General features: G+C 50.2%; 1 protein-coding gene across 4 annotated transcripts in view; it reads right to left on the bottom strand.

Annotated features, from left to right (window-relative positions):
- Nucleotides 1-13,056, bottom strand: part of TOM1L2 (target of myb1 like 2 membrane trafficking protein) — a 119,408-nt gene that overhangs the window by 41,194 nt on the left and 65,158 nt on the right. For all 4 annotated transcript variants that reach the window (XM_032432173.1, XM_032432174.1, XM_032432175.1 and 1 more), the window contains exons 3-4: nucleotides 9,923-10,001; nucleotides 2,527-2,676 (exon numbers count right to left, since the gene is read on the bottom strand). In XM_032432173.1, the coding sequence (XP_032288064.1) occupies nucleotides 2,527-2,676; nucleotides 9,923-10,001 (229 nt within the window). The remainder of the gene's footprint in view (nucleotides 1-2,526; nucleotides 2,677-9,922; nucleotides 10,002-13,056) is intronic.

Genomic DNA, 13,056 nt, shown 5'->3' with positions numbered 1-13,056 from the left:
CTCAGGGGCCCATCCTGCTCCTGCCCCTGTGGGTGGGCGCGCATGCCGCCACCAAGCCGGCAGGGGGAGTCCTCACGACACCGGCACCGGCCGCTGAGCCCCTGCGGGCTGATCTCAGACTCCGGACTCGGAGTAGGGAGGCAGGGACATAGGCCCCCATTTTGCAGATAAGGAGGTAGAAGCCCAGAGAGGCTCAAATACCTGCTGAGGTTACACAGCTGGGAGAAGCAGTGCTGAGAGCAGGCGGTGACCCTGATGGGAAAGCTGGGCCGGCATCCCTGGGGACAGTCACAGCTACAGCCACTGCACAGGGCTCCCCAGTGCCCTCGCCAACAGGGGCGTCGCAGATCACAAGCCTGACCACAGCTGTGCCTGTCGGGGGGTGGCCAACCGCCCACCGGGCCTGGCCACAGGAAGTGCTCCTTCCTGGCCTGACTCCAGAGAGACCTTGCCTGTGGCCACTGTGGGCCCGCACAAGGGGTTCAGGCTGGGGTGCCCCCTCTGTTGTGAGCAAAAAGTCACTATTTACTGGCCTGACATCAAATACTGGGGGTGTTGAGGCAGGGGAATGTACTGGGAAAGTCCCAGAATGGGGGAGTCGAGGGCAGAAGTAGGGGTGGGGAGGGTAGAGGGTGAGGTGGTTTGCACCTGTGTGTGTGTGCGTGTGTGTGCGCGCGCGTGTGTGTGCACGCGCATGGGCGCAAAAGAAGGAGGGAGGGAGGGAGGGCGGGAAGGAGAGACATGAAGACACGCCAGGTGGGCAGAATGAAGAGATAAGGACCACCTAAGAAGGAGGCGGCTCTGCGGTCACCCACACTCCTCCCCTTCCTCAGAGCTTCAACAAACCATAGTCACCCATTCATTCAGAAAAACAACAACTTACCTATCACCTACTCTACACAGTCAACTGCTCTAGACCCCGGGGATATAATGTCCCTGGACATTCAGGGAACTCAGAGGCAGATGAGAGAAAAGTCAGCCTAGAAGTAGAGAAGACCATAAAAGAGGGTGACAGGAGAGAGGGGATGCTATAAACCTAGGGGTGGGGAGGCCTCTGGGGGCTATCTGAAGGATGGAGAAGACTTGCATGCAGAGGACGCCCGAGAGAACCTCAGCCAGGGCCCCCCTTTCCTCTCCAGGCTCAGGTGCCACCACCACCTCGGATACCCCGTGCCCACCTCGGATCACAGTGCCTCCTGCCCAGCCCAGCCCACCCCCCTCTCCTCTTGGCTCCGGCAGACAACGGCACTAATGTGCTCGCTGACAAATGTGCCTTCCACCCTGTCACCAGGGGGCTCGGTCTAAAATCCAGATCCCTCTGTGTACACCCAGTTCAGAAATGTGCAGTGGTTCCCCACAGCCCACAGGACAGAGCACCGACTATCAGCATGCACGGCCCACAAGCCCCTGACCATCCTTCTGGCCTCATCTTCTGGCCCTAAATATTCTTCATCACACTCTATGTTCCATGTGATGGCTTTAAAGCAGCCTCTTCTCTTTAAGATGTGCAGCTTCATTCCCCAACTCTTGAGGCTGGACCTGGGGACTTCCCTTCTAACAAATGGAATAGGACAAAAGAGATGGTGCGTGACTTCTGAGAGTCAGTCCCAAGGGGCACACAGCTTCTTTCCCAAGCTCTCTTGCATCGCTTGCTCTAGGGACAACCTGCTGCCATGTTATGAGGACACTCAGGAGTCCACACAGCAAGGAACTCAGGCCTCCTACCAATAGTCAGGGAGCAGCTGGGGCCTCCTGCCAACAGCCCTGTGATGAGCCACCTTGGACGTGGCTCCTCCAGCTCATCGAGCTCGCAGATGAAGCAATTCTGGCTGACGTCTTGACCACAACCTCCCGAGAGCTCCTGAGCCAGAATCACTCATCTAAACTGCTCCTGAATTCCTGACCCACAGAAACAATGAGGTAATAAACATTTGCTGTGTTAAACCCCTAAGTTTTGGGGTAATTTGTTACAGAGCCATTAATACTGAATACATCCCGCATGTGTCACGTGTTCTTGATGCACGTGCTATCCCCTTTGCCCATGCTACTTCTCACACTGACCTTTCCGCCAAGCTCCCCACATCCTTCAGGGTCCAACAGAAATGTCATCTCCTCAGTGAATCACTCTTTTAACACTGTCTCCCCCGATCCCACCCCGCCTGCCACAGAGCTGGCCCCGACCCAGTGCCTCACCAGCCCTGCATATGGCTCCAGTACGGCCCTTCCTACTCCATGTTGTCCCCGATGGCTTGGAGGCCTCACAGGGCCCCCCACCTGCCCCTGGGGGCAACAGAGAGCCATGGCACCCAGAACACCAGTGAGGGCTCTGTCAGCTGGCTTGAGAGCTACCTCTCAGGGTTTTATTCTAGTGCAATGAGCGGAGAAACAGAAGCATTTCACAACAGGTATTTAAACCCAGGAGGGTCTCCATTCTTTCCTCCAAATGATGGGAAAGCATGAGGACCCCGTGCTCAGGGGCCCCACCTCACTCAGTCCCAACAAACTGGACGAGGGGAGCTTGCCTACCTGGATCAGAGCAAGCACCTTGTCCTGCACAATGGTGGGAGGGTTGTTCTTGGGAGAGATGATTTTGACCAGGACGCTGTCGATGAAATCCCGGTTGGCCACGAGAATGTGGAAGCGGTGGCCACAGTTCTTCACACACGTCTCCAGCACCTGAGGAGGGAGGAGAGGAAAGCAGGGTCACCACCGTGGCAGCCGAGTTTCCACCCCGACCCCACCCTTTGCTTCTCCCACATGGCCCCACCATCTCTTCCAGGGTCACGCAGGGATGGCACTGCATCCCTCCATTCTGATTCAGGCGTCCCTTGCTGACTAAAGTCGCCTGTCCCTGCACAATAATCAGGCAATTAGTTGGTAATTGAGGCACCAGTTTTGCATGAGAAGGATGCTGGTGTTTTAATGAGATCAAAATGACTGAGCGGTCCCTGAAAATTAGCATTTTAACTCCTCTCTCCGGGCTCCTGGGTGTGAGACATTAGCCAATGGGACTCAGGCTCTGTCACAGAGAGGGCGGCTGTGACAGCCTGAATTGCCGCGTGAATTATTGGCCCTTGGATGTGAGGACGCAAGCAAACACACACACACACACTCACCCTCACACATACACACATACACACGTACATACCCCACACAACCCTGCCTCTGCAACTAAAATTGGCAATGACTAAGGATTTTCTACTCTTTTTTTTTTTTTTTTTTTTTTTGGATTTTCTACTCTTAATAAATGGTTTGTGGGCCTCTGCTGCCAGTCAGCTCCCAGGTCCGTGTTCACTCCAGACCCTGCTCGCTCTTCCTCCGTCTGGAAAAATGAGGTACACAGGCCTTAGCCACTCAAAAGCACAGCGCGTGTGGGTTCTGGCCATGTGGCCAGTGTGGGCTTGAACCTCAGCTCTGCCACTTCCTCCCTAAATGGCCCAGGACAAGCCTGTCTGAGCCTCAGCTTCCTCACCTGTGAAGTGGGCACATGAGTGCCTCCCTTGCAGGACTGTAGTAAGGATAAGAGAGTATGTTTGAAGCGCCTAGCACAGTGCCCTGCGTTGCGGGGGGGCAGTAAATGAGGACTATGATGTTATGATTATCATTCAAGAGGCTGCTGTACACACTTGAGGAAAGGAAAAACTTCCCAGTCCCCACAGTACAGGGGAGAGGCCCCCTAGAATTCAGGGGTACCCACTGAAAGGTCTCCCCAGCCTTGAACACAGCTTCCTGAAGTTTATTTTTTAGATTTTATTTATTTATTTGACAGAGAGACAGATAGCACAACGGTGGGAAGGAAAGGAACACAAGCAGGGGGAGTGGGAGAGGGAGAAGCAGGCTTCCCGCAGAGCAGGGAGCCCGATGCAGGGCTCGATCCCAGGACCCTGGGATCATGACCTGAGCCGAAGGCAGACGCTTAACTGACTGAGCCACCCAGGCGCCCCATGAACTTCTCAGCTCTCTGTAAACCAGCCCATACAATCACCTGGCCCTTCCCACACCAGCACCCCCCAGTGCCACAGTCAACTAGTGGAAAATGCCTCCTTGGAATGTGCCCAGCAACAGGGGACATTTCTGACTGCCTGAGTACCTTCAGTGGCCCAGACTGAGCTGATCACTGGTTATGTTATGCAGCCCATTCCAAAGGGCTGGGTTCATACAATGAGCCTTGACAAAGCACAGCCATTAGGAAAGGCTCACACCCTTAACACTGACGGAGAGTGGACTACGAGCTGGGCACCATGCGGGAGCCTCCATGTTATGTACCATTTCATTCCAGTCTCACAACGAATTAATTCTCTTTAAGTGGATCGGCCTTCTCCGGAGCCCTTGCCTCCTCACCCGCGAAGAGGCCACAGGGCTACCTCCCCCACCCCCCAAGATCAGCTGGGAGTCCCTCAGATGACAGGCAATGGGTGCCAGATTTCCTGTTCCTTCATCTGGTCCTGGAAATCGCCCGGGAAGGTGGGTATTATCCCATTTTCGGGATGATGAAGCTGAGGCCTGGAGACGCCAGTAACTTCTCCGAGGAGGCCAGAGCTGGCATGTGCCCCCCGCCTGACAGCGACAGAGCCAGTCAAAACAGTGCCTTTCCCCACTGCCTGCCTGCCTGCACCATGGGAGGCTCCGGGTTCTGCTCGGCTTGCCCAGGAAGACCCCAAAGCTCAGCTTCCTCGGGTCACCGAGCTTTTCCTCAGCCAAGGGGGCGTTCTCTTTCTTAGCCTCTGCATGTGCCTGAATCCGGGTGACCACAAGGTAACTAGCATTCTCCCTCATAGTGACCGTGGGGACTGCACAGAGGAACCAGAGGGGTTCTTCTTGCCCTCCGGGAACTCACAGCTTCCCTTCTTTCTAGCATCCTCTAAAACCCTCTCGGAACTTTGCCTAAGCAGGCATCGGGCTGCTGAGGCCAAGGCAGGTGGCAGGGAGAATGGTTTATTTTATGAGAAGCAGGTGGGAAGGGAGGGGCAGGAGGCTGGGAAGAAAGCAGGTGTGGTGGGAAAGAACATGGCATAAAGGGGAGCAGGAAGGCCAACATGGCAGGGCCGCCGTGGCTCTGTCACCACACTCAGGGCCAACAGTGGGCGAGGACGCCCATCTCACCTTTGGAGAGCACATCCTTGTGTCTTCCAGGAGAGCAGACTTTAAAGTCAGTGTGGCCTAGGCTGGCCCTTGGGGCTCAGATACAGGTTTGGAAGTGCCCTGGATAGAGGTGGTGTGTGCTCCAGAGCAGCCCTGAAACCTAGCAGAGCAGCAGACACAGGAGGCCCTCCCTGGCCGGCAAGGGCCACTCAGCCACTTCATAGACTCTGCCAAAAATGCCCCTGGTAAATGGGTCCCTGTGGGTTGTAGGGCATGAAACACACAGCAGCCATTTTCCAGCAGCCAAAGCCCACAGAGTGACAAAAGGTGCCTCTAAGCAATCAGAAATGGCAGTTTCAAGTCCATACACTGTCTATACACCAAAGCAGAGAACCTCTCCCAGCCTCTGATGAACTCCTGTTTGGGGTAAATATCAATATCTTTGTCAAAGGCCCACAAGGAGCAGGAGGACTGAGAGCAACTAATATAGTAAAGGAAGACAAAGACAGAGAAGCCATAAAAGTAGACATGAGATCACACAACATGTACCAGGCTGGAGCCTTTGGTGTGGGGACAAGGGATCTGCCCATGTCAGAAGGCTCCCAAAGGCATCTCTGGATCTGCAGTGAAAACCTGACCACATCAACAAACAAGCAAACAAAAAACAAAAAACTTAGGCATAAATTTAACCAAGGAAGTGAAAGATCTATACCCTGAAAATTATAAGACACTGATGAGAGAATTAAAGAAGCCACAAATAAATGGAAAGCTATCCCATGTTCACGGATTGGAAGAATTAATATTATTAAAATGTCCATACTACCCAAAGCCATCTATAGATTTCACAGGAATTGGAGAAAAATCCTAAAATTCATATGGAACCATAAAAGACCCTGAAGAGCCAAAGCAATCTTGAGAAAGAATAATAAAGCTGGAGACATCATAGTTCCCGATTTCAAACTATATTACAGGGCTATAATAATCAAAACAGTATGGTACTGGAATAAAAAAAGACAATGGAACAGAATTGAGAGCCCAGAAATAAACCCATACATAAATATATGGTCAACTAATATTTGATAAGAGAGGTATGAGGGTTCAATGGGGAAAGGAAGTCTCTTTGATAAACAGTGTTGGGACAACTGGATTAACCACATGCAGAAGAATGAAACTGCACCCCTATCTTACATCACTCACAAAAATTAACTCGAAATGGACTAAAGACTTAAATGTAAGACCCGAAACTGTAAAACTACCAAAAGATAACACATGAAAAAAGTTCCTTGACACTGGTCTTGGCAGAGACTTTTTTTTTTAAGATTTTATTTAGTCATCTGAGACACAGAGATACAGAGAGAGAGAGAGAGCATGAGCAGGGGGAGAGGCAGGGGGAGAGGGAGAGGCAGGTTCCCCGCTGAGCCAGGAGCCCAACGTGGGGCTCGATCCTAGGACCCTGGGATCATGACCTGAGCCGAAGGCAGACGCTTAACCTAATCTGAGCCACCCAGGCGCCCGTTGGCAGAGACTTTTTGGATGTGACACCAAAAGCAAAGGCAACAAAAATGAAAAATGAACAAGTGGGACTATGTCAAATAAAAAGCTTTTACACAGAAGAAACAATCAGCAAAATTTAAAAGGCACTCTACAGAATGGGAAAAAATATTTGCAAACCATCTATCCAATAAGGGGTTAATATCAAAAATATATAAGGAACTTAACTGAATAGCAAAAAACCCCCTCAAAAAACAACAAAAAACCAAAACCAATCCAATTAAAAGTGGCCAAAGGTGGGGCGCCTGGCTGGCTCAGTCAGAGCATGTGACTCTTGATCTAGGGGTTGTGAGTTCAAGCCCCATACTGGGTGTAGAGATCACTAAAAAATAAATAAATAAACTTAAAAGAAAATGGGCAAAGGACTTTAAATAGACATGTGTTCAAGGAAGATGCACAAATGGCCAACAGGTACATGAAAAGATTCTCAACATCACTAATCAGGGAAATGCAAATCAAAACCACAATACGAGATCACTTCACACTTGTTAGAATGGCTATTATCAAAAAGACAAGAGACAAGTGTTGGCGAGGATGTGGAGAAAAGGGAATCCTTGTGCACTGTTGGTGGGAATGTAAATTGGTGCAGCCACTATAGAAAACAGTATGGAGGTTCCTAAAAAAAAATTAAAAACATAGCTACCATATGATCCAGCAATCCCACTTCTGGGTATGTGTCTAAAAGAAATGAGGGCGCCTGGGTGGCTCAGTTGGTTAAGTGACTGCCTTCAGCTCAGGTCATGATCCCAGAGTCCTGGGATCGAGTCCCGCATCGGGCTCCCTGCTCAGCAGGGAGTCTGCTTCTCCCTCTCACCCTACCCCCTTCTTGTGCTCTCTCTCTCTCTCTGTCTCAAATAAATAAAATAAAATCTTTAAAAAATAAAAATAAAAGAAATAAATAAAAGAAATGAAAACAGGGTATCAAAGAGATATCTGTACCCCCATGTTCACTGCAGCATTATTCACAATAGCCAAGACCCGGACACAATCAAAGTATCCACTGATGAATGACTGTATAAAGAAAACGTGATATATGTGTGGTATTTCTTTATCCATGTATACAAACACACAAACACACACACACACAGGAATACTATTCAGCCATAAAAAGGAAGTAAATCCTGCCTTTTGCGACAACATGGATGGACCTTGAGGTCATTACACTAAGTGAAACAAGTCAAATACAGAAAAACAAACACCCAATTTTCTCACTTATATGTGGAATCTAAAAAAGCTGAACTCATAGCGACAGAGTAGAACGGTAGCTGTGGGGCAGGGGAAATGGGGAGATACTGGTCAAAGGGTACAAATTCCCAGCTATAAGATGAGTAAGCTCTAGGGATCTAATGTATAGCATGATGACTATAATTAATAATACTGTAGTATATACTTTACAGTTAAGAAATTAGATCTCTTTTTTAAAGATTTATTTATTTGAGAGTGAGCAAGTGAGTGCGCATGCGTGCACATGCACAAGCTGGGGGGGGGCAGAGGGAGTGAGAGAGAATCCTCAAGCAGACTCCCCTCTGAGCGGGGAGCCCGACACGGGGCTTGATCCCAGGACCCTGAGATCATGACCTGAGCAGAAATCAAGAGCTGGACGCTCAACCAACTGAGCCACCCAGGCGCTCCAAGAAATTAGATCTTAAATGCATCCCCGCTTCCCCATGAAAGGTAATTATGTGAGGGGACAGAGGTGTTTACTAACCTTATGGTGGTAATCATTTTGCAATATACACGTGTATCAAATCATCACACTGTATAACTTAAACCTACATGTTATGTGTCAATATCTCAATATAGCTGGGGGAGTAATAATAATAATAATAATAAACCTAACCATCAGGAAAGGCTCAATGATGTTCACCATGTTCTTCCAGAAGGAAGTAAAGACAGAGACCACTTTAGAGAGATTTCCATCCTTGGGCGCCTGGGTGGCTCAGTCGGTTAAATGTCCAACTCTTCGGTTTTGGCTCTGGTTGTGATCTCAGGGTCATGAGACCAAGCCCCAAAGTTGGGCTCCATGCTCAGTGCAGAATCTGCTTGAGATTCTCTGCCTTTCCCTCTCTCCCTCCCCCCACTCTCGTGCACCCTCTCTCTAAAATAAATAAATAAAATCTTAAAAAAAAGATTTCCATCTAACCAACACGATTACCATGAAGCTGAGAATATAAAGGGATATGTTTTAGATACCAGGAAACTGCCCAACACCTATAGTTCATTCCCTGGTGATTTTAGTTACTGAAAACAATTCATTTTGGGCATCACTCTGGGTTTAGTGAATGCCATGGCTCAATTTCTGAGACAAAACCAACAGCTTTCAAGTCACTATTTCTCAGCTGGTCTTTTTCATCTTTATTATTCATACCCCAATTCCCTGGCAGAGAATATCCTCCTAATAAGTCTTGGGTTTTCACTTGGGTGAAAAATCCAAACAGTTTCTCTGCTTTAAAAGGAAACATATTATAGCTGTTTTGGATGAACAACAAACTCTTCAAACCTGCAGAGAGGCCCACGTGCTGACCTGTTACAGCTTGCGTTATAAGAACTCACTGTGGCCCAGATTTGGCCACATCTGAATAACTGTTAGCTTTCCAGACAGAAATAACACCCGAAGTTGTCCCTTTGAGTTTCGTGACATTTTAAGAAAGGGCAAAAATCTGGTCTGTTTCTTCCCGAAAGGAGTCACTAGGCTGACTTTTTCCAGAATCTCTGCACCAAAGACCAGTTTTTACCCCCATAATCTACAGCTGGGCACTCACTAGCCCGAAGTCTGGGCAAACCCCCAGACCTCTCTCTAGATTGAGGGGATGATGACATCTGTTTGGGAAGGTTACTGTAAGCAATCGCTTTAACACCTGAAAAGCTCAGCACAGTCCCGGGCAGGTTCTGGGTAGAAGGCAGCAGGTTTGTAAGGAGGGACTTGACACCTAGGAAGGCAACTAGCGAGGCTGGGTCACAGCAGGCTGGTGGCCGGAAGGGCATCCACAGCCAGGCCTTCAGCTTCTCTGCTCTGGGTTTCTGAACTAGTCAGTGCTGCACGTGTCTGATCCTCTGCTCCTATGTACCAGCTTGCAGCTCATCCACCACTTTGGGGGAAGGCAGGCAAACCCAAGGGCACTATGGGAAGGCTCTGCTACACCCTGGTGGTGCTCGCACCAAGCCATCCACAGGCCGTGGCTGCCGGAGGCTGTGCTGAGTGGACAGAGCGAAGGCCCTGGGGGTGGGGCAGGGCTGTGAACGTGGATTTCCCCAGACGCTTTCCCACCCCCACGAGGGCAGCACTCACAGTCAATGCCAGCATGACCTCTCTGTAGTTCCGGTTCCCGTTGAGTCGCTTCTTCAGGGCTCGAATGGCATCCTTTGGCCTAGAGAGAAGGACATGTTAAAAACCTTGCACGTTCCACTCGGGGCCACTACCCTACAGAGTCACTCCTGTTTGTGTGAACCAGCATATATACAAGGTTGTCTGTTACACACAAAGTATTAGGTGGAATGTTTATACACATAAAAGATCAGAAACAAATGAAGTCTTCATCATTGTGAAACAGGTTAACTTAAAAAAAATTTTTTTTAAGTTTTATTTATTTATTCTTTCAGTAATCTCTACACCCAACGTGGGGCTCGAACTCACGACCCGAGATCAAGAGTCCCATAGCACTTCCGACTGAGCCAGCCAGGCGCCCTGAAACAAGTTAATTTAAATCATGTTTATCCCACTATATAGCTGCGGGAAAAAATAAAGACACTCCTTATGCACCAATATGGAGCCAACTCAAAGAAATGTGAATAGAGTTGTGTGCAGAGCAGTGTATAAGGTATGCTCCTCTTTGGCTTATAAAAGGACAACATACATACACACATACATAGTACACAAGCCAGCAGAGGGAAGAGAATCTCTGGAAGGAGCCCCAAGAAGCTGGTAACTCTGGCTGCCCCTTAGGAGGAGAACTGGGTGGCAGAGAGGAGGGAGCGAGAGGTTTCTCACTGGGCTTTTTTGCGGTCCTTTTGCATTTTGCATCACATGCAAATATTCTTTATTCGGAACAATAACTAACCCACCGGTGTGGGGGTACACCGAAGGGACAACAGACAGAGACACAGAAGAAAGAATGGCCAGCTCCCCGTTGAGGCTTGGATGTTCAGCTCCTGCTTAGCGGGGAGTCTGCTTCTCCCTCTGCCTCTCCCCGTGCTCATGCTCTCTCTCTCAAATAAATAAAGTCGAAAGAAAGAAACAAAGAAAGAAAGAAAGAAAGGAAGAAAACTTAATTAAGTCTCCTCAAAACCCAAAGAATTGTGTGTTTTTAGGTAATGGAGCCGATGTGGATTCCCAGAGGCATGTTCATAAGCTGATTGTTTGGAACCTGGAACACGTTCTTCCTTAAATCACAGTTAGAGCTGGGAGTGAGGGTCCCCAGCCAGCCCTCTAGAAGCAGCTACAAGGTGCAGCCCTTGGGTCTAACATGTTATTTCGTTTATTCTAAGCCAGGATCCAACAAAGCTGCGGGACTCATGGCTACCTCTAGCATGAAGCCCCGCCCCCAGACGCCCCATCACCTGCACTCCTGAGAGTCCCCAGTCCGCCTGCAGACTGGCCTTTTGCTATCACAAGTGGGCTCCAGCCTTCCCCTGATCAACGTGTCAGAATATCTGGGTCTTTCGAAAGTTGAAGGTTTGTAAGTCAGGGACCTCCTATTCCTACAGCTCTGAAATATTTATGATCTCTTTACCAAAGGAAAAAGCCCTTTCAAATATGTGTGAGGAAGCTGGGGGAAGGAACGGTAGAAGGTCTGCTAATCAGCCCTATGTAGTCAGAAATACACAGGAACCAGCCAAGGCTTCTAGAAGAGATTTGAAAACGCCCTGAGTCACCTATTTCACATTCCCAACTTGAAACGTGGCTGCCTGCAGGAATTCTTGGCTCCTGAGCCCAAAGGCTGATGGGACGAGGCTCTCTGGGGAATGGGTCTCTGCCAAGTGTGTTTGCAGCATGGCTGCAGTTTCCAAACAGGGATGCTGATTTCTGCAAATATGGGACTCGACAAGCTCCTGGCTTTGAGGACTGTTCGTGGACGTGAGCTGGTGAAGGTCAGGGGCTGCTGGCCAGGAGCGTGGATTGATTTCCTCTCTCTCCAAGGCTCTGCCAAGCCGCGGTCAACCCTGCCCCACGGCTGCCATCCTCCTCAAGCCAGCTTCACCCCTCTCCTCTTGAACTTGCACGGAGCAGAAAAATGAGAACAGCCTCCAAGGGCCGCGATCACTTAGAGCTCACAGAGCAGAGCGCACACAGAGTTCTCCCAGTGTGGGGGTGATGGTGGTGGTGGAAAAATCAGAGAGCCAGCAGGCTCCTGGGTTGGAGTTAAAATGGAAATTCATCGGTGGCGGGAAGTACTGCCTCAGAGTGACTGGGTGAGCACAAAAGCAAGTATTTATCTCTCTCCCCGGGGGAGAAGCTTCAGAAAGGAGGATCAAAGTCATGTCAGAGGAATTGCAAAGTTTCAAGCAGCCGCTGCAGATTAGACAGCAAGGAGCTGGAATCAGGGAAAAAGGAGAGAAGGAAGAGTCAAGAGCCAAGATGGAGCAGGGGAGAGGAGCAGGAGGGGAGCCCCCCACCACCACTGTGAGATGCCCCGCCGCCCTGGCAGCTTGCAGCAGGAAGGTCAGCACCCAGGGCCTCACGATCTGGCCTCTGGGCCATCTTCGGCCTCCCCAAGGTCTCCTCCACCCCAGGCTCATAAGAACCCTTCTTTCTAGTCATACTTGAAATCATCTTGTCCTTTGGCTCCAGAAATGCTGCTCTGGGGCCGCTTTCTCCCTATTCCCTCCCAGGAGGACACGGCTGCCCTCCACCCCCGCTCCGGACTCTTCCTCTCCCTCCCGGCCTCCCTCCCTCCTCCCCCCCTTCTCAGCTGCGTGCTTACTCCTCCCTGCTCACTCGGGCTTAAGAGGCTGGGGCCCAAAGATTCCCTGAGCAAGGGAAGGTCCAGACATGGTCATGAAAATGATCCAGGTTAGCGGATCCTTCTCAGAGAGACACATCAGAGTCACCTGGGGAGCACATACCCAATCCACACACCTGGGCCCGAATTAGGTAGGCCTGGGCAAGGCCTGGTAAACAGGGCCTAAAACATTCCCAGGTAGGTTCTTGAGCCAGGCACTCCTGGTTAATGACCAATGATTCAGGGGATGAGCCCTACGATGGAGGGCACCTCAGCCTTGGACACTTTAGGGAAAGCCCAAGGAGGGGCCTCTGGGGCAGTTCACCCAATCTGCACCCACCAGGACCACAACCTCCCAGAGGTGAAGCTCTGAGTAAGTAAGTGTAGGCAGAGTTTTGGCAGCTGGAGCCAGGTCAGCGTGGGCTTGCATCCTGCCTCTGCCCTTTTCAGGCATGCTGTGAAGACCTCTGGCAAGTGACCAAAC

Source organism: Phoca vitulina, unplaced genomic scaffold, assembly GCF_004348235.1.
Source record: "Phoca vitulina isolate PV1807 unplaced genomic scaffold, GSC_HSeal_1.0 scaffold47, whole genome shotgun sequence".
Classification (NCBI taxonomy): domain Eukaryota; kingdom Metazoa; phylum Chordata; class Mammalia; order Carnivora; family Phocidae; genus Phoca; species Phoca vitulina.
The sequence above is the reverse complement of the archived record's forward strand: the minus strand, read 5'-3'. Positions and strand labels throughout refer to the sequence as shown.